At 33.3% G+C, this 22,918-nt stretch overlaps 2 protein-coding genes across 2 annotated transcripts; one reads left to right on the plus strand and one right to left on the minus strand.

The window, feature by feature from the left end:
• LOC126703760 (probable 2-oxoglutarate-dependent dioxygenase AOP1) lies at window positions 1-15,260 on the minus strand. Its single transcript, XM_050402839.1, has 4 exons — window positions 14,959-15,260; window positions 11,981-12,302; window positions 11,300-11,425; window positions 1-120 (listed from the first exon to the last, which is right to left on the minus strand). Exons 1-4 carry the CDS (start codon window positions 15,258-15,260, stop codon window positions 1-3), a joined length of 870 nt encoding a protein of 289 aa, XP_050258796.1.
• Window positions 15,259-16,877, plus strand: LOC126703761 (uncharacterized). The gene is made up of 2 exons (XM_050402840.1): window positions 15,259-15,268; window positions 16,156-16,877. The coding sequence occupies exons 1-2, from the start codon at window positions 15,259-15,261 to the stop codon at window positions 16,875-16,877; spliced, it is 732 nt and encodes a 243-aa protein (XP_050258797.1).
• Window positions 16,878-22,918: the final 6,041 nt, after the last annotated feature.

Consider the following 22,918-nt stretch of genomic DNA (forward strand, 5'->3'; position numbering starts at 1 on the left):
TCAAACACCACAATAGGCTTTGACTGAAAGTTCTCCGTGACTAGCTTGTGCTTTTTGATCTTTGAAATATTCAAGAATATTTAATGGACGGTATTGTAAAGGGTGATCTTCATCAAAATTCTTCTAGCACACATATTGTCCCATCATTTAATGCAAAAAACCCGAGTGAATATCTCGTCTCATTTTCAGTACTCAACGTAACTCAATGGACACAAGCTTGTATCCTGTCATTGCTCCATACCTTGTTCAAGTGAAACATGCATCGCTCAATTATAATAGAATATATTATAATAACATACTATTTCAAAAGGTACAATCTTGAAATTATTAATTGATAAGTCTAAGTAATATTTTTCACAACTATTGACATAGTTTATTGTAAAAGTAATGTGGCTTCAATCATATACAAGTAATGTGAACAGTTGTGCATAATATTGTATATGGAATATTACTCATGCTCAATAACCAAAGTTGTTACCAGTTCTGGAAATTAAGACATAAATTGATCATTACACTAAGGAAAAAAACAATTGTTTCATGAAAAATTAGAATCATGATTAGTTCTATTTTCCTAACATGTTTTACATTTTATAAGTTTATACTAGCTAGCATACTTTCATAATATTTCCCACCATAATTACCTATATATTTTCTCATATTCTTAAATATTTTAGGTAGTATAGTATAAGAAAGAGGAATGCTAATAGGAGTTTTGTAATGACAACCATTAATTATAAGTAACCCACCTGGAGCAGTGACAGAGTTAGGATTTTAGTTGAGGGGAGGCAAGAATTAAAGAAAATATATTTTTAAATTTTTTTTTAAATCGATATAAACCATTGTGAGCAACTGTAATTTTCATAAAAAATTATACTAACAAATAATAACCAAAGCAAGAGATTTATTTAATTAAATCCGTAAAGACATTAAAATCAGTTTGTCCAACATTGCTAAAAGTAAATATTGAACCCTCTTGGTTTCATGTTGTACTTTTATTATCATCTAGACCTCTTTAGAAGTCAAATCTGGCCATGAGAGAAGCTTTTCTTTTTGTGGCCTTACTAATTTATGGTGTATTAAGTATGTTCTATGCAATTGTTTAACTTTTGTAATGCAATGTTTTCTCTATTTGATGCTTTCATTTCCATTTCTTCCTACTTCCTAGTTAGGATAGTTACTTTTTAGCTACCTTTGTATTTTTCAACTTTCATAATATAGTGACAGTGTGACACATCAAATGATTCATATTTAATGACTCAAGTCATGTAATCTAATTTTTCATTTTTCCAGCTTTGTTCTTTAATATGGTTGATTGCTATCTGATTAGTGCAGCAATTAATATACATCTATATGGACCCATTAATTATATATCATTCTATTTTTTTTCTCACTACAAATGCTTTGTTGTAGAGCCACAAACAATTGAAATTTCTTGAACAAAAAATAAAAAAAAAAAAGGAAAAATTGGGATAAACATCCAAAGTGCCATGAATAGTGACATGCTAAATCCTAGGAGAAGATAAAAGCTTTCAAAACAATAGTGATGCCAGTTTTGGTTTAAAAGGGGAATAAAGTGCGTTGAATGCCTTTATGTCGTGAAAATTTTCCACTTTCTTTGGTGTCAGAGTTATTTTCTTATTTAAGTAGAAACTACTTTTTTTTTCCCCTTAGGTTAGAGGGGGCAAAGCATTTAATGATTTCTATATACTAGTACTCATGAACTTTTTGAGGAGGAGCCAGGGGGGGCATTTGCCCCCTCTCAATTACCCCTCTAGCTCTGCCCCTACGTTACACAAATCGAAGCATCAGTTTGTAACGTATTAACCATTACAAATGAGAATGAATGTAGAGATCCATTGGTCATTAAAGACAAGATGTCTATAAAGCCAAAGAGGAACAGAAACAAAAGGTACACAATTCTAATCCCAAAAATACTCCCAAAGTTGAATTCCATTGTGATATTCCAATTGAATTCCAACTGACTTTATCATATATTGGAGGGTTTTTGGCACACACCATACCAGTGTATCCATATATCTTTGTTTCACATCTTATTGCAGGTTTGTTTGTTGACAAATTCATCCTCATTGTCCATCAGCATAGAAGAGAACTCAACTGACGATTTTTTGCATCATCGGTTTCTCATTGGCAAAAACATGTATTTGGCAAGATTAATAAATAAAATTTTCAACACAAAATAAACAAGTTCAACAATAAATTCGGCCAATTATTAAATTTAATGGCATTAGACAAACATATCTAACATATAAAAATGAAAGTGAAATAGAAAGGGAGATAAAATCATTCTTTATTTTCGAAAACAAACATAAGGCACACATGGTTAACCAAAAGATTCACACTAACAAGCATGATTGGCAGCTGTGATATGTCTACTTTCTACCATTGTTGCCAATCATACATCTTCACATTTACAGCCTTTTTTATTTGATACAAGTAGAATCCATCATATTGCACCGTCTAAATGCAATGGTTCCCACCACAATTATTTAACCAATGATCATTAGCAAGACAAACATCAAAACTAGCATTGAAGTTATTGTACCAAAAAGAACAATAAAATTATGTTGTGCTATATATAGCATTGTGAAAAGAGAATTCCCATTGTTCATTAGGCTGAAGAGTTCTAATGCCCAAATCATCTTGTGCTGATTGATAATGATAGTTTAAAATTTCGTTGTTGAGGTTGTCGATGATTTGTACATGTTTCTTTTTAAACGAATAAGAACTAATTAGGCCAAAGACTAAGAGAAGGACAAACACAAAACTATAAAACTGGGATATTATCTTTTATTTCATCTTGCTAGTGCTCAAAAAAGATATTTGATTACACTTGAAATGCATTTTACTTCTACTTTTATAGTCCAAAATTATTGAGTTGTACGTATACAAAAAATGTCCAAATTCAATGTGACTACTATTTGTGTTTCAATTTTCATTGGAAAAGGTGCGCTGGCCTTGCATAAGGTTTACTAAAAAGTTATTAATACCTAATTAATCTTCATTAATACATGACCTAAAAAGTTATTAATACATAAAAAATCTGTCATTAATACATAACCTAAAAAGTTATTAATACATAACTTAATTGTCATTAATACATTACCTAAAAAATTATTAATACATAACAAATTCATCATTAATACACAACTTAGAAAGTTATTAATATATAACTTAATCGTCATTAATACATCACTAAGAAAGTTATTAATACATAACTTAATCATCATTAATATATGAATTAAAGAGTTATTAATACATTACGAATGTGCCATTAATACATGACTTAGAAAGTTATTAATACATAACTTAATCGTCATTCATAAATGACTTAGAAAGCTATTAATATATAACTGAATTGTCATTAATACATGACCTAAAAAGTTATTAATACATAATGAATCTGTCATTAATACATGACCTAAAAAGTTATTAATACATAATGAATTTGTCATTAATACATGACTTAGAAAGTTATTAATACATAACTACATCGTCATTAATATATGACCTAAAAAGTTATTAATATATAACGAATTCGTCATTAATACATGACTTAGAAAGTTATTAATACATAACTTAATCGTCGCCATCAATACATGACTTAGAAAGTTATAACTTAATCGTAATTAATACATGACCTAGAAAGTTATAATTGTGAGCGCAATTGATCTCTCAAGTTTCAAGTGAACACTATTAGTCCTTAAGTTTAAAAAATAAGCATTATTGGTCATCTGTTAACTTTGACTAATTTTATTACCCATATGTCTAACGAAATAATGCTGTGTCAACTTTTAAGTGACATGGCATATTTTTTATTATTAAAAAATTACACATGACCAACTCATAATTTGAGTTGTCAAAAAAAGTTTTAACTTAGATTTATCCCAATCCCCAAATAACCCAAATCCCGTTCACCTATACTCCAATGTCAGCCTCCATTGCAATACCAACAACCAAGCCTCAACTACTATAGATCTCATTGTGAAATAAAAACCTCACACTTTTTTTTTCTATTATATACACTTGGTTCAAATCAAATATTAAAATTGGAAAAAAAATGGTTTCTTTTATATAAATTTGGATCTTTTATGTAGTTAGCTATGGGTCTAAACAATGATGTTGACCCATTCTTTGGTAACAAAGAAACGAAGGGGAATATCAGGGCTTTTTGAAGCCGTTCCATTATTTTGTATAGATCTTTTAAGGGGGAAGAAAACAAAATGGTTTGGACTCTCTATAAAAGTCAAGGATTCTGTGTGAAAGATTATTACGAGGCTTTGAGAACAGGGGTTGACAAGCTTTTCTTGGCAAAATATACGGCGAGTTGAAGTCCCATGACGTGTGGCTTTTTTTGGTTGGCCTCATGAATAAATTTTAACGCTGTATAATTTGAGAAGATGAGGTATTATAATTAGGGGTGTGCAGCCAACCTTCCGACCTGCCAAAACCGACCCGACCCAACCCAACCTACCGGGTTAGGTCGGTTTTTAGGGCTTGGTGGGTTGTGTTGGATCACAAAATTTTTTTTAATAGTGGATCGGGTTGGGTTTGGGTCATAAAATTTCAAACCCTCCAAATTGGACCCGACTCATCCATATATTTAATATATATTATATAATTAATAATTTTTTTAAATAACCAGCTCTTCCTCCTATCCTATGTAAAAGCCAATATTAATGTATATTAGTTCATATATTAATGTATAATTGAGTTGGAATATTAGTTCATATATTAATGTATATTTTGTTTAACAACTCAGGTGGTAGGTATGATTTTTTTTTTCTCCTCAATTGAATAATAATCGTAATAAAAAAAAATTGTCCAACCCATGGGTTCAACCCGACCCATGTGGGTTGGGTTGGACTTATGTAATGGGTTGGGTTGAATTTTTTTTTAATCCACCATGGTGGGTTGGGTCAAAAATTCCTCTTAAACTAACCCAACCCAACCCATACACACCCCTAATTATAATCCTTAATTAGGGTCATTGTGGCTTTTGTCAAGAGTTGTGGAGTTTGGCAAAAAGATTTGGATTTTGCTATGAGTTTATGATGGTTATGGCTTGATATTTGGAATTCTGTGGAGGCTTGTATAAAGGTTTTGGCTTAAGGGTTTTGGGTTGTTTGGGGATTGGGATAAGTCTAATCTGTAAAAAGAGTTTGACAATTTAGATTTTGAGTTTGTGCTTATGTGTAATTTTTTAATAATAAAAAATATCCCAAGTCATTTAAAAATTGACATGTCATTGTTCTGTTAGACATGTAAGCAATAAAACTAATGAAAGTTAATTGAAGGACCAATACAACACATTTTTAAATCTTAAGGGACTAATTGCACTCACTTGAAACTTGATGGACCAATTGTGCTCACAGGGTAAACTTCAAAGACCAACAGTGTAGTTTCGCCAAAAGTTATTAATACATAACGAATCTGTCATTAATACATGACCTAAAAAGTTACCGTTTATTTGTTTAGACCCCTTAAAACAAATTGTTTAACCTAATATATTATCCAAGTGATTACTTAGGTTAATTATCTAATCGAAGTTAAACAAAAATAAATCATATCATGCAGTGCAGAAAAATAAATAAGACAATAATATGATTACCTAGAAAAACCAATGAAACAGTCCAGTTTCAACGTAAAAAACATGAGAATGATTTGACCTGGCTATCCTCAAGGTAAAACAAATTCACTATGATAGAATAGAAGTTTACAATAGATTTTTTCCCAAAATCTAAAGCTACCTCTTGTAGAACTTACTCACAAGACCACGTGCAGCTCCAAATCCACGACTTCTTCTATCTTGAATCTATAACACAAACACCCACGTTTGTGATTTTGAAATCTCACTCAAAGGTTTTAGATCACCATTAGTAGTTCATCTTGTAGCAACAACTTCTACAACACCGGATCTTGAGTTTCTTCAAAGAATATTGCCGGTAGAAGACTTGAGAAAGCTTTAGGTACAAAAACCCTAGATCTACAATTAGAGGCATAAAAATCACTCTTCTCTCACTTAAAAATCCCTCTAGGGTTAGCTTATAATGTCCTTTAAATACAAGAAAAAAGGGATCGCAATTTGAGTTTCAAATGAACAAGTTATGGGCTTTTTACGTTTGCTGATTTGCGACCTCCGATCGATTGAAAAATTCTCTTGATCTATCGAACCAGTCTAATTTTGACTTTCTGAACTTGTAGCTTGTATGTTCTTTGAATTCTGACTTGCAGCACTTTGAGCATTGTCTAATATGACTTCATAGACTCTAAGATCTATATCTTGTCAAGTTTATGTTCATGGTTTGCCAATTGTTTTAAACTTTTAGAACCTAACATTTATTAATGCATAACTTAATCGTCATTAATACATTACCTAATACATAATGAATACATCATTAATACATGACTTAGAAAGTTATTAATACATAACTTAATCATCATTAATACATGACTTAGAAAGTCATTAATACATAACTTAATCATCATTAATAAATTACCTAAAAAATATTTAATACATAATGAATCCATCATTAATACATGACTTAGAAAGTTATTAATACATAACTTAATCGTCTAGAATCCCCCAAGGCGTCTGTCTTGTCAAGGTCCGCATCCTTGATGATGGAATGAACCATCTGGACGGCATGCTACTCATCCTTCACTAGAAGAGGGACTTGCAAAGGGACTAGCTCATTAATGACGGGGACATAAGGTGTCATCAAACCCTTACCCACACCATGACGGGGAGGGTTAGGATTACTCTGGGATCCTGTCAAGTCTAAAGCGATGGGTTGGCTAATGATCTTCTTCGCCAAACATCCCCCGTCAGCTTGATTCTTCCTCTTATGGCTTGTCTTAGCAGCAGGGGCAAACAAACTACCCGCCTTTGTTTGAAGGTTTGTAGCCTTCTTCACTGCCAATGCCCTTTTCAACCCCAACTCCATCTCTGCAAAACCAAAAACAAGAGTAAGATAAAGGATGGGCAAATCAAAATAGAGAAAGTGAAGAATAAAAAAGAGACGAACAAAAATACTTACGTCAGCAAGATTGAGCATCTAACCTTCTCGCTTCAACCATTGGCACTATTCCTCCACAATATGCATGGAAAGTGTCAAGCGTCACTAGCTTCTTTCAACTCCTCTCTATTAAGAGAATCTGTAAGATCCATCCCAAAAAATCCCTCTACTCCTTGCTGATCACTGTCAACAAGAAAGGGTTAGCGACGGAATAAAAGGAATATGCAAAAAAGAGAAAGGTAGCATTTGATTTTACGACTGTAGACACCGCATTTTGTACCCATTAATAAATTTTGGTCCCGACCCCAGTGATGAGCTTGATATATGTCAACCAAGGATAATGAAAGAATTCACAATAGTTTGGAAGTAATCACAACTCAAAAGTGCTCAAATCGATTTGAAATCAATACTAAAAAGTGACCTTTACTCACTATTTTGACCATAACTTTTGATTCACAAATGATTTTTTTATCGAAGTTTGTTTTATTGGAAAATAGACATCCTGGGCTTTTGAACACAAATTTTGCCTACTTTGGACTTATATTGAGTGAGTTATGACTGTTTGACATTAGGTCAACTAGGCAGTCCCCTTTTTTGGGATTTAAAACTTCATTTTAAAGGCCCAAAACATCATTATTTGATGTGGCCAGCTCATAAACCCTTGAGCAAGAGCACGTCCAGAGATCATTAAACAACCCCCAAAACCCTAATTTTTACTTATATATACTCACCTTATGTCTCCAATCAAAACGCTAGCTAGAGAGAGTGATTTTTTTGCCTCCATCTTCTCTAAAACATTTTTTTCTCTTTTCAAAACCCTAGGGCAGCACCTTAAAACGTTTTTTATAAAATTAAAGCCTTTCTTTAGTTAGTTCTAAGGTGGAAACTATTTTCCAAAATTGATTTCTCAAAAACCTTTTTCAATAAAAGTTAGTTCTTGAGTTGTGGTTACCTAAACTATTGTGTATTTTTTTTATTATTCTTGTCCTATCAATCTAATCTTTGTGTTGTAGGCACTGAGGGGTTGGTTAAACAAACTCTAAACTCATAGTCTAAAGCAAGGTGAGTGTTCTTTCAATGAACTCTTTCTTTGTTCAATAAGATTCACATGAGTTTCTTAACATCGTTTTATATTTTTTATTATTTGATTTGTTTGATATTCATGATTATGTTTGATATGTATTAATCTGATTTTAGGTTATTTATAATATGTTCTTGTTCTTATATTGTCATTGCAATCCCTAGGTTAGTTCAACATGTTTATTGATTTAATGTAGTTTAGTTTAATTGTTTGTTTTGTTTCATGTTTTGTTGTTTATGTTGATGTTTTATGTTTTTGTTTTAGGTTAGTTTAGTTTTTTAGGGTTTCTAACACGCTTGCTTGATCTCACATGTTATATGTTTGTTTGATTATATCTCTAAAAATGTAGTTTTTTTTTTTTTTTTTTTTTTTTTTTCAATCTATATTAAAGGCTGCGTATGCATACTTGAGTACATGTACGCATATTTCATATATGCGTACGCATGCTTGAGTATGCATATGCACCCCGAATCTAGATTAGGGTAAAATCTTGTTTTTATTATCTTTGATCATTTTCCATATGTTATTTGATTCTGTTTGATTATGTTTTAGGTTAATTATTTAGGTTTAATTATTTTCCATGTTGTTTGAGTATTTTTTGCCATGTTTAGTTTATTTGATTTTCTTTCCTTGTGTGTTTTATTTAATTGTCAACTTGCCATGTTTATTTTATTTTGTTTGTTTGTGTTTGATTTGTTTCCTTTTATATTGTGATATGTTTCTAACATGTTATGTGTGTTATTTTCTTAATTGCATGATGTATGTTTATAATAAGGATTAGGGCTCTATTAATAAACTCTTTAACTAAATATGACCTAGCAACACATAATAGAGGCCGGCCCACAAGCCAGGCGGTCTTAGGTGCCTAACATTTTCCCAGGCCGTACCCAAACTCTGGACCCATAACTTGGCACGTGGATCCATGTGTGTAAGTGACTGGCCCAAAAAACCCATTATGGTTCCTAGACCTAATCTAGGTGGCAACTCCATTAGCCCACAACAACGGACGGTTAATTACATTACAGACAACTCACCAGCAGTATCTAAAACTCCCCAAGTATTATCGAACTCAACTACATCCACCCATTCTTCTTGTCTACACACTCAATCCGTCCCCTAAAGAAAGAAATATCTACCTTTCCAATCTCAATTGGAATCAGGCACGTTCATCGCTAGTTTCAACGTCTCCTTTCATGTCACAAAATTGTAAAAACACTTTGAACCTACTATCTACTGGGTTTTATAATAGAAAAAGAACTTGCCTATGGTAAGCTAATGATGGCCCCCCACTCATCTGCCCTCATAGCACTATAGCACCAATAAAGATCCTCTAGGTGTTGGGATAGATCTGCCTGACAAACATGCCTAGGTAGTTCGTGAGCTGACGATGCAACGCAGTGAGAGGCAGTCTCAGCCCCATGACCAAGACAGACTCATAAAAGCCAACGTTCGCCTTCTATCAAGAGTAGCACTTCTCATTTTTACCCAGCAACCTTAAAGGTATATGGCTGGGTATTTGGAAACAGTCATGGAGTTTGTTAAACACCTTTACCGACAATTTGGGGAGAAAGTTGTTCACTGATCAAATCTTAGGGAGACTAAAAGGCCTAAAATCGTCGCTCGACGATTCAAAGCCCTTTCTGTCTCCTTCCCCATCCTCTTCCTCTCCGTCCTCTTCTTCTCCAAATTCTTCTTCTCTGTCTCCCTCACCTTCGTCCCTCTCCCCCTCTACCTCTTCTCTTTCTAACTCCACCTCTTCATCTCCTTCCACTTTTTCTTCTTAAAGGTGAGCTAACGGTTCCTTCTTCTGAAAGTCTGTCCAATCTCCCACCATAGGGTCATTGCTCGACGATCCGACATGTTCATCATCTAGAGGAATCAACGAAACATGACCGCTCGTCGCTTTACTACCACCTAACATCCTTTCACCTACAAGCGACAAATAAAAGCTAGGCGGTCACTCAAACGTAAGCTAAATACTAGACTGGTGACCAAGGAGGGTCGATTGAAAGTAGAATGAGTATATAAGGAAAAAGACATTACCTTGCAAAGACGATGGTAGAAAATGAGCTCGACAAAGCAGCGAAGCGTAAGGACGAATAGCAGGCGACAGACAAATAGGACTGAAGCTAGAGCTCTGGGTGAATTTCTGAGTAAAATAAAAAAGTAAAGGAGCACGAAAAAACGAAGCGACGCAACGCTTCCGATGAATGAATTAGAATATGCAACATGTCACCCCACAAAATGCAAAGACCTTTTTGCCCTTCATTTATGACATAGATTTTCAGAACGAAGAACATTAAATGATGAAAATATTTTATGTACTCCACGACCCTTCAACTACCCCGACGGGTCATGGAGTAAGGGGCAGCTAATGAGGGTATTTTTGTCTGGCAGGAATTTTGGTTGTTCACTGGTCCTAAACGACCCCAACGGGCTCAAGACTCCATTTCTCTCCATCTATCTTGGTATTCATAGGAACGAACGATCCTTGTCCTCACCATCCCGACAACAAGCTGCGAAGCCTACCGACCATGAGCCCATCATTATAGAGGCCTCGGATTTGTCATAATATGTTCCATCGTCAAATCTTAGGGTACAGATGAATGGAGATGCCATCCTTAGGATACTCATTAGGTAGCTCATATTCTATAGATAGATCGTTTCTTGCGTCAACAATTACACACTAACGGACAGAAGCCGAACCACGTCTATAGGTAGACCTAATGGGCCCCACAATCCTTTACGTAGTCTCCACGCATATATCCTCATATGGAAATATCTTGCGCACCACTCCCAAAAACCCTACTACATGTCCATATCTTCCTCATATGGAAAGACACCCTAAAATCATGGAACCCTAATTCCAGATCTTTTCTACAAGGAAAGATCCCTACATTCAAGGGATCTTGGTTTGCTATTCAACACTATATAAGCATTAGACCTCCTTTTCTCCCAGGTATGCAGAAAATCCCTAGCTCTCTCACTATAGAGTTCTTGGAGATTTCTCATTCACTAACTTAACCTTCGGAGAGTCTTTGGCCAGCACCCCACCGGTGCTCTTTGTTTGGTTTTTGGTTTCTTGTTCTTCAGGTACCCATTGGATCGATCAAGGACAATCAACTCACTGACAATTTTTGTGCATTATCAGACAATATTGTAAAGGGTGATCTTTATTAACTAATTCTTCTGGCACACATATTGACCCATCATTGAATGCAAACAACTCGAGTGAATATCTCATCTCATTTTCAGTACTCAATGTAACTCGTTGGACACAAGCTTCTATCCTGTCATTGCTCCATACCTTGTTCAAGTGAAACATGCATCAATCAATTATAATAGAATATATTATAATAACATACTATTTCGAAAGGTGCAATCTGAAATTATTAATCAATAAGTCTAAGGACACAATATTTTTCACAACTATTGTTATAATATATTATGAATTATAGATAATAAAAGGGGAATTCAATGATGAACCCAGTCAAAAGTGATGTTTGCTTCAATCATATACAAGTAATGTCAACAGTTGTGCAAAATATTGTATATGGGACATTACTCAGGCTCAGTTACCAAAGTTGTTACCAGCTCTGGAAATTAAGACTTAAATTGATCGCAACACTAAGAGAAAAAAACATTTGTTTCATGACAAAATAGAATCATAATTACTTTCACTAGTTTCCTAACGTGTTTTACATGTTATAAGCTTATACAAGCTAGAATACTTTTATAACATTTCCCACTATATTTACCAATATTTTCTCATATTCTTAAATATTTTTAGGTAGTATAGTATAAGAAAGAGGAATGTTCATAGGAGTTCTGCAATGACAACCATTAATTATAAGTAACCCACCTGGAGTGCATCAGCTGCTAAGAATATAAAGGTTGAAGGGGAGGGATCAAAACCAATCCATTCACCATTCTTTGTTTTTATCTCAAGGCCCTTTATACGATTTTGATGAAGTATGAAAGTGAAGTGTTTGTCCGTGTGGTTTTTAAGGCCTGTGTTGGTCCCTGTCTTTTGAGGTTCATTATACTTTAGAAATGCGACAGTATGAGTAGTTGATTCCATGTGAGAGTTATAGTATTTCTCTGCACCATAGTTTTCAAATACCAATCTCATCACCATTTTATCTAATTCTTCCATCTGCTTCACATATGAATCTGCAATCTCACTAACCAAGAGACAAATCACAAAAACTAGTGTTACATGATGAAAACCAGTAACATGTATTGTTTAAAGGAGAATGCTGAAATTACTATACAAATTTTACTACAAGAAACTTATAAACTGACATGATAATAGATGTGAGATGTCTGTTCAAGATCGTAACAAATATATATTAGAACTACCTTTTTCTGTGATTGGTGACATATATTTGCAAAGCACGCATGCCAAGGGAGTTAATACCGTACTGGAGGCTGTACCAGTTTGGCCAGCAGTACGATATATTTTGGATACTGATCAATATCGATGTACCGTTTCAGGTTTACCGCTATTTTTTATATTTATAAATAAATAAATATACACACACACGCGCGCGCGCGCGCACACACACACACACACATATATATATGTATGTGTGTGTATATGTGTATATATATTATAATAAATATAAAAGTTTACCATAAAATATTTCCTCAATTCAGAACTAATTATTCATGGTTTTAGACTTTAGTATCAATTAAAAGAAAAAAAAAAACACAATATAAAAAATAGAAAGTTTAAAAGTTACCGTTGCATACTAAGAAAACAAATAATACTAATAAGTTAATACAAATAAGTTACCATTCTTCCCTAACAAAAATTCAAAAATTACAAAACTTAAAAAAAAAAAAAAAAATTTCTGTATTGGCCGGTATGCCCGGTACCGGCCGGTATTGCTCGAAATTGGCCGGTACGACCGGTATTTTTTTTGGTACGAAACAGGGGGGTTATATGTACCTATTTGCTTGCCGCTACGGTACGGAATCGACTCCCTTGACACATGCATGTAGTAAAATTTTAGTATCATTAGCATCACTCTTGTTTAAAAAATCAAGTAATGTAAGAAACAACAAATTTCACCATTTTTTCACAACTCTTTAAGGTGACAAATTATAATTGGTATAAAATTATTTTCACATGAGTCCACCATTGGTACCATTTTCATTACCAACACAGTAATTAATTATGAAAAGATTATATAATTTATTGTGTTAATAAACCTTTTTTTTTTTTTTTTAAAATACTAAATATTTTTAACACACACACATGGGAGAGGGAAGAAGGTTTTAAAGAAATTGACAGTGGTATATATCTAAAAAGACCTAACTCTTGGATACATAACACAGACTTTAAACCTCTTTAACTTACACTCATTTTCCAATGTAGGATTAACTCAATATTTTTTCTTTTGAGAATACTAAGTATTTTTAACACACACACGGGAAGAGGGGAGAAGGTTTTAAAGAAATTGATAATGATATTATCCAATAGACTTATTGTTAAAAACCAGTACTTATCTATATATATATATATATATATATATATATATAAAACCAAAACCTTTGAAACTCCCACAATTTTCCACATCATCATTTTAATTTAAAAAAATTTTAATTTTTAAAACTAAATAGTGAGAGAGTCCTAACAGGAGTCTCTTTTATATATGTATATATATATATATATATATATATATATAATAGACAAAATCTTTGAAAACTCTAAAGCAATCTCCTCTGTCCGTCTCCACTAAGAGAGAAAACCCTAAACTTCAATTTCTTTGGTACGCTTGCTATTGCTTTTTCTCTTTTTTGTGAATTAGTTTTTTTTTGCTTTTGTTTTGTATAGAGTAGTACTTTACAAAATATAATATAATTACAAGTATTGTAGTAAGTTTGCTAACTTTTTGTGTGGTTCAAAGATGCTATATTCTATATTATATAATCTTAAGTTTTACCTTATGGAGACGTATGTACAAGTTTTCAATTCTTTTTGTGTGGATACTTTCTCACAGCTATGGAGTAAGGTATATGCACTATATGTTATCTTATGTTTTCTCTTATGGTGTCATGCTTCTTTGTTTATTAATTAAAGATTATGTTGGAAGCCTATATTATTTGCACCTTCAAAGTGTTTGATAATGTTTGAACCATATTTTTCATCAATTAGGAAGAATTGGATAAAAAAAACTTAGAAAAGCTTTCCATCCTTACTGAAATTGTCTCGCAATAATGACTTTTTTTTTTTAATTTTTTAATTTTTTTATAATTTGTAGGTTCTGAATGTTTTGATTTTTAATTTTATTGTCTTTTGAAAGTTTGACCATCTAAATTTTTGGGTTCAATTTTTTGCAATATTTGAGACAGTTTAGCAAATTTCAACTATTATAACTATGGATTATTCTCTTGAAGGTAACCTATCTTTCTCTTATATTTCTCTATTTGGTAGTCGTATATATTTTTTTTTGTTTCAATAATTTCTAGGCAGTGCTAGTAAATTTTCTGATTTTTTTCCCCTTTCGAACGTTTTAACATCAGAACTTTTCAGTTATTTTTTTTCAATATCTAAATTTGGCTTATTCATCAAATTGTAACTCAAAAAGATAGGAGCAATTCACGCAATAGTATAGTTTCATAATCAATTTAAAATTTTATAAAATTATTTTAGTCTATTATAAATAGGTAAGTTCCCGTGCATTGCACGGGTTTCCGACTAGTTCATATCAAAGATAAAGTTTTTATAGACTACTATGTTTTGTCAATGATATAAGAGTATTTCAAGCATTATAAATCATACAAATAGCTAAATGTATTTGTTTCTAATAGAGATGTCCACGGATTTCAAACCCCTCTTCTTCAATCACCAAACGTTCGTGGAGAGCACTAGAGGCGTAACCATGGAGAGACTTTTCATAAGTGATTTTCTTTTTGGTTTCTGTGGGAAAATCAAACAACTCACCCACTGCATCAAAGATTTTATTGTGAAGTTGTAAAGAAACTTTATGGCCAAGTTCTACTACAAAACAACCATACTCTTTGAGTGCATGGCAAACTTGTTTGCGCATTGAGAACCATGAACCTGTACCATGCTTCAAGTCCTCACTAGAAAAATCAAGAACTGGAATCTTGGCCTGTGTTTGGATAGCCATGGTTAATGGTTTCTTTTTCTTTTTTTGAGAAACAATTTATGAACTATTTTAAGAAAACTTTTATGAGAAAAGATTTTTTTTTTTTAATAATTTTTTATATTTCTTATGAAAGTAGTATCAAGACTTTCCAAAAATAGCCAATTAACAAATGTACTAAAGACACCTATTAATCGAAACCAAAAAAGAAAATATAAAATGGTAGTATCACCACTCAAACAAAAGATTTGCCATTTAATATATATATATATATATATATATATATATCTAAAAGGGCTAATTAAGTATTAGAACATCAGTGGCGGTATCACACCGCCAGTATACTTTAGCTTCCTCTTCAATCTTGATTTTCTAGGATTACAGTTTTGAGTCATTTGTGCAATAAATTGTATCATGTGTTACATTGGATGCAAATTTTTGCTGGAAGTTTATTTGTTTATTTATTGACAGTTCATTAAAATATATTTGTAAGTTGTACCTAAATAATAAGGCTTTAAAATGTTATACTATAAACAAGCTAAAAAAACAAAGAGAAAAAGAAAATTTGGCAAACATATTCCACTAATATAATCCCTTAGAAACCGTATATTCTTTTTTTTTTTTTTTATTTAGGAATACCATATATATTTAGCACTGGTTTTTGGTATATCTGTATGATTTTTTTATTTCATTGTTATTATGATTTTGTGCAGCATGTGGTAAAGTTAATTTCAATCCTTTGATTATTATCTGAAAGGTATTATGTTTTAGAAGAGGACTGTGAGGAATTTTGGAAAAACCAAAAACCTATATAATAAAGTAAGCTTTAATCTGGCCTTACTCGCTAAACAGGGGTGGAGACTTCTACATTGCCAAGATTCTCTGTTTTACAGTGTTTTTTAGTCCAAATACTTCTCAGATGGTTCATTCTTGGATGCGCCAATCCCATCTTATTCTTCTTATGCTTGGAGGAGTATTGCTCAGAGTCGGACTCTCTTGATTCAAGGAAATCGATGGAGGGTGGGGAATGGAACTAAGATTAATATATGGCAAGATAAGTGGCTGCCTTTGGCCTTTAATCAGAAAGTCATTTCACCTCGGACTATTCTTCCTGCAGAAGCTAGAGTTGCAGATCTTATTGACACGTCTTCCTTTCAGCCGAGATGGAAAGGGACTTTGATTGATTCTGTTTTCTATCCCTTTGAAGCTGACATCATTAAATCTATCCCCGTAAATTTCAGACTGCCTCCTGACTCACTGATTTGGACAAAAAATAAGGCTGGAAACTTCACAGTTCGTAGTGCTTATTTTCTTCAAAGGGAGATGGAGAATGCTTCCTATGGCAACTTGGCATCTTCTTCGCATTCAGGTCGTAGGCATTCTTTTTGGAATATCATCCGGTCTTCCTTGATTCCTCCGAAGATCAAATCCTTCATTTGGAGAGCTTGTACTGACAGTCTTCCTCTTCGTACCAAGCTTTTTGATAAACGTATATCCAGCTCTTACTCCTGTGTGCTTTGCTCAGATGCAGCGGAATCATATAGTCATATCCTCTGGGAATGTTCCTTTGCTCAAGCCGTTTGGTTTCAAGCTCCTTTTAGGAACTCTTTTCACTTTTCCCTTGCACTCTCTGGAATTTGAAATTTTGTGTGTAGCGCTTTGGATGATATGGAACTGTCGAAACAAATTCATCTTTGAAAACAAAAGTACAAAACTCCCTGTTCAGATGGTTTGTGGTCTCGAGCTTCGGTGTATGTGATGGAGTTAATGGAGGTTAATAAGAATGGATTAACGGTACCGACAGCACCTGACAGGAAATGGTCTCCTTCTCTTTCAGATTCAGTTTTCAAATTAAACCTTACTCTCTCACAGTCTCGGTCTAAAGCTTCAGTTGGTGTGGGTTTTCTAATTCGTAATTCAGAAAGGGAAGTTTTGGCAGCATCTTGTGAGCGTGTCAGGAAGGAGCTGCACTCACTGTGGACAGCAGCTGCCGTCATGCGTAAGGCCCTTGTGTTTTGTCAAAACACTTGCTTTTCCAAGGTCATTGTTGAGAGTAATTTTGCTGAGCCGGTGGACTTCATTAATTCAGATAGGATCTGCACTCTAGAAGTGGCTTGGATTTTGGAGGATATTAAGCTAATATGTGAACAATTTGTTAGTATATCCTTTGTTTCTGTTCCTTTAAAATGTAACCGTGTTGCTTTAGCTCTAGCTAGTGCTGCAAAAGAGAACGAGAATACTATTATTTGGTTAGAAGAATGCCCCTCCTTTCTCTTTCCCATTGTACAGCGTGATATTAATTGAATATAGCCTACTATCGTTTTGTCTCAAAAAAAAAAGAAAAAAGAAGTACCTTTAATTTTTGGTTTGTTAAATATAGAGAAATTAAATTACTTCATAGTGCTAAAAAAATACTTACACACATGACTCTAATTAATCTTTGATTTGGTATTGGATTAGATGTTATTTGTTGTTTTGGATTAAGAATATTTTTAGTTGATTATAAAATATCAAAGATTATTTCAATAATTATTTATGACTCTAAATAGTTTCTTCTCTTTTTGAAGCCGGCAGCCTTCTGAATGCGTTATAAGGACACATGCAATGTCGAGCCCTAGTTTCCTCATTATTACTTAGTTTTTATTTGGAAATGGTTTCTCAGTTTTTATTTGGAAATGGTTTCTCAGTCTGTCAATGTGTGCAACTTGAATGAGTCCTTTATTCTTCGTTTTTATTTTAGCACCACTTCACCTCCTGCTAGTGTCCTTAAAGATGGTTAGCTATGGTTCCTGGAATTGCATGCCCTTGGAAACTTTTGGATGGTTGGATCAATTGTTTTCCTGTAAAAAAATGTATGGCTGAGAGACATGAATCCTTACTTGATCTCAATGAAAAGATCAAAATCCCCATGCTATTAAATTATTAGGTTGGCCACCGTTTGTCCATTAGCAATCATTTCTCATTGATAATTTGATATTTACAGTAATATTGGAGAAGAGATTTGAACCCTAGTTCTCCTCGTAAAAGAGAAAAAATAATACTAATGAGTTATGACTCTCTTGAGAATTAGCCAACATTTTTAGAATATCTTAATTGTGTTCAATCCACATTGAGCTTCTTCTTCAAATTATCATTCATTGAAGAACTAGGAATCACAACCCCCCCCCCCCCCCCCCCCTCTCCTACTTAAAATTAAAAAAAAACTAAAGTTTTACTAGAAATCATTGAATTACTGAGGTGGCCAATCCTAGAATTGTTATTTTACTTTTGAAAGTGTCTAAAGACTTATGGCTATGGGTAATATGCTTACAAGTAAACTTGTTTTGATGTTTAAGATATTCATAATAAGAATTTGAAATAAATATACATTGAAAAATTATTCTAACATTAGGAAAAACAAAAAACATTGCCTTTTCGTGCATGACAATGAGCACCTTGCCCCCTCAATCAACGGTTTTGGGCTTTTTATATATTTTGGGTTTAGGGTTTAGGGTTCAAGGGTGATCAGTAAGAAATGACTAATGACATGACCTCTATTGAATAAGGGTTAGACTTCTCAGGGCATATGTTATCTAGTCTAGGTTAAAATTTTCTAAGTTAGTGCACAACTTGACCAGATCAAGTAGAGTATGTCATCCCTAGACAAATTTTGTAATATTATGAAAAAATATGTCTAATGAAAATTCAAGCAGATAACATTTTTTTTTTTTTTTGATAAGAAGCATGAAATATTCATTCAACTTGAAAAGAGTTACAACAGAGAAAGCATACAAACACTGGGAGAAAATCACAAACAATTACACACCACTCTCCTCAATGAACCCGAGAGCCCAGCAATAATTCTGAGTTTGCATATTAACATTTTTGGGTCTCTTTTCTTGGGCTCTAGTGGTGGGCTCATTAAAAGGACAGATATTACTTGTGGTTTTCGGGCTGGGAAGTCCTTGGGCCAAAGAAGAAAACATTTGAAAGCCCAAAACCGATTTTTGGCCTCAGAGGACCATTGGGAAACACGTGAGTGCTCAACAGAGGAGGGTGTTGGGCTCAAGGAGCAAACCACTGCCAGCACAGTTGAACAGCTGCCTTTCTCCGTACCCAGGCTCACTGGACTAATAGCCACCGAAATCTGAAAACCGGTATCTTCCTCTCTTCTTTCTTTCTCCGACCCGCCTTGGCAAGCAGCACAATGTTTCTCAAAAACCCCCTTCCTCCAATTGGACAAATCTTGAGACCCAGACCGAAGAAACCCACCAAAACCCAAAACACCACAAATAAAGCAAAAGGAAGGAAGCCACTCCATTTGAAGACTAGATCTGAAATAAAACTGGAAGATCTTTATTCCTCTATCTACATACCTTAGATCCAAACCCATCTTCCAGGTAGATCTTGGAGTGGACTTGAAAGCTCGCACGCGCTCCTCTAGGATGTCCGATCTCATGGCTGAAGTAGAGCTTTCATCATCCTCAAACGTGGTGAGATGAAAATGCAGAAGTCCTCCGGTGGTAGCTTGATCCATGTTGCTTAAGGGACCTTGAAGGGTACAGAGACTTAGAAAATACCCGAATAGGGAGAGGGAGAGAGGGCTTGTACCAAGGCAAGAGAAACAAAAACTCCTACTGAGGGAGAGAGAAAAAACTTTCTCTCTCCCTCAGCAGGAGAGAGAAAGTAGATGCCAACACAACAGATAACATATTAGTCAATACAAAAACAATCTCTTTATTTGAAGTAAAGGTAAACTCTCTACCAATTACCTCTATTAAAGTCCACAAAAAAGGGGAAATTTATTCATTAGATATGACCTTTACATTTTGAGAACTTATTCGGATTATATTATTGTTCAAACTTAGAGAGAACTCTAAGATCAAGATTAGCATGTTCAACGTTTTAGGGATTGTGTGTTTGCTTGTATTTTGAATTCATGTTTTCGGTATCATTGTTTTCCAATCATGTTTGTTTTTGCTTTATTTGTTCAGTAATGCTACAGGCACAAACCATTTTACAATATATTTACAAAATATTGATGTGGCCAACCTCTTATTTGTTTTTCATCTATACTCATCATTAATATCACTTTTTTATTTACCAATAATCACTCACCACATTAGAAGTTTGTAAAAAAATTTGTAAAATAGTTTGTATCTGTAGCATTATTCTTGTTTGTTTTCCAAAAAAAAAGAAAAGTAGAGAAAGAAAAAACAAATTAAGGCTGGGATGAAAGCAATGTGACTGAAAAACAATGATACTTAAGAAAATTAGGAATATAAAATAAACAATGACACTTGACTTTTTTCTTTTTGAGAGAGTGTTTCAATCTATAAAGTCCGCTCTTGATGTTTTCTTTATCATTAGACTAAGACATTAATCGGTTTTTGGTGTAGGCGGAGAATGAACCTTAGATCTCTTATTCAACCATTAGAGATTTTTACCAGTTAAGTTAACCAGAACCCACTAGGATATAAAAAACTTAAGAGTCCACATTTCGGAAGTTGCTTAAATAATAATATGAAAACTTGTAACTTAGCAGGATTGAGATATTTTGGGACATCCAAAACTTAGAGTCTAAAGTTGGGAAGCTAGTTAAATAATCGTATGTATATATATATATATATAAAGATTATTAAAATTGATAAATATTTTCCTTTGATAATCATATATATATTATATCATATAAATAATACAACATAATAGTTATCTCAACAATTAAGTTAATAGTTGTTTATATTGAAAGGAAAATTGTTGAGAACTTCACTTCTGATTGATACTTGATGATGCTCTCTTAAAGAGAGTATGTTACCGTCTTGAATAAAGATGTTAACTTTTATATTATTGCTTGTTTGGACATTTCTAGTGATAGTTGATTATAGATAAGTCCAAAATATCAAAATTTTTTTTGTCAATATTATCCCTTGATTGTTTAAATTTCATATATAGTACATATTGTTGCCCCTGCGCCCGCCCCGGGGGGTGGGGGGGATTGCTTAATTGATCCTATATCTACAACAAATAGCACCTAATTCTTATATACTTATAGTTGTAATTTAAAGATTGGAGTAATTTTAACACTAGAAAGTTTATTTATTTATTTAATGTTCTCTGCATATATAAGCCCCCTCCCTCGGTTGTTGATGACACACTAAATTTTTTTTACTTTTTAGTATGAAAAATTATTATGTACTTTTGGAGTACCATAAATGTAGAGTCCTTCCTTTCACATGAATGGTGGATCTCACTAATGGTGGGACCCACCATTCATGTGAGAGAAGGGAGTATGCATTTATGGTATTCCGGGAGTACACAAAATTTCCCTTTTAGTACACTTATGGGTCTACTAAAATACTGCTTATTAAAAAAGGAAAAGAAAATATTATGTCCAAACACATATACCAAACCCATTTATAGTTTTTTTAAAGGCAAATTTGGAGTTGTGGATCAGAGGGTGAAAAGGATTTTTCTCATCTAATTTTGGTTTAATGGAAAATTTTGCAAATGGGTTTAAGATCTTTACAAAACTCAATTGCTCTTCTGCCTATAGTTCTCAGAATCGAACCGGATCGGGAGGTCGGACTGTGAAAACTGGGAACTGGGATGAAAATCGGTTTTTTAAGCATAAAGAACCGAGCATATGTGGCAATTTTGTGAACCCCTAAAACCGGGGTTGGACCGCACGAACTGGTGGCAAGAACCGTGCGGTCCAACCCCTTAGCAATTTTTTTTTGTTTTGTTTTTTTTTTTTTTTTTTAATAAAAAAAACTTAACACAATTTTATTCTACTTAATTAAATTATCCATCTCTTACAAGGAATAAAAAAAATTATAATTAAAATCCTTCAAAGATATTCAACTTTACTTCAAAAATTAATCATAAATTTTAATGATTTATGGTTATTATTTTATTTTATTAACGTTCTTATTTAATTATGAAATATATGCTTGAAAATCATTAAATTTCCCTCACATATATAGATATATTAGTCAATTTTGCTAGTTTTATAAATTTAATATATATATTTAGGCTTTAATTAATTATTAAATTAATTATGACGTCATTACAGTTTGACCTCGGTTCGACCTCAAAAACCTTGAACCTTTCCCTTTTACGGTTCAATGAACGGTCCGGGTTTGAAAACCTTGCATCTGCCCAGGCGCAAGTTCTGCCTTTAGAGTAGAAACAAAAAGTTGGCAACATCAATGTCAAATGCATTTTCAAAGTGTTGCCTTACCTATTCAGCCCATCATAGCTTTACACGAGCTCCAGCCTCACAAGAGTTCCAAAATATTAGTCTAAAAGTCTCACATAAATTTACCGCAGGCATGCATGAATAACACAAAGTTAGGCAAAGTTTATAGAAAAAAGACTTAAGTTAGGCAAAATTACATTATATGCCGACATCATCTCTTTTATTTTCCCTCAATCTCAAATAGTAAGGTTTAAGTCTAATACAAATTTTATTATATTTATATGGACTGTAAATGCATGAGTCAATTTTTAAGCACATAACAAAAATGTAATCAAGAAATTGCGCATTGTCAAGCTCTTCTCAAGAAAAAAAAAAAAAAAAAAAAAAAAAAAAAAAAAAAAAAAACTTTGCCTATCTATAAATAACACATGACATATCAATGCATTCCACACAATTTTGCTTTCTCACCCCTCAAGCTTCCTAGTTGAACTGAAAATTAAGAACC

The sequence above is a fragment of the Quercus robur genome, chromosome 10 (genome assembly GCF_932294415.1).
Source record: "Quercus robur chromosome 10, dhQueRobu3.1, whole genome shotgun sequence".
Lineage (NCBI taxonomy): Eukaryota > Viridiplantae > Streptophyta > Magnoliopsida > Fagales > Fagaceae > Quercus > Quercus robur.

Bases quoted from the DNA above. Each gene is read 5' to 3' on its own strand.
- LOC126703760 (XM_050402839.1), bottom strand. From the start codon at position 15,260: ATGGCTATCCAAACACAGGCCAAGATTCCAGTTCTTGATTTTTCTAGT. The intron at 12,303-14,958 runs GTTTGAAATCCG...TCTCTTGGTTAG, and splicing joins TTGGTGATTGAAGAAGAGGG to TGAGATTGCAGATTCATATG. The intron at 121-11,299 runs GTTAATAAAGAT...GTGTGCTAGAAG, and splicing joins TATGTGTGCCAGAAGAATTA to AATTTTGATGAAGATCACCC.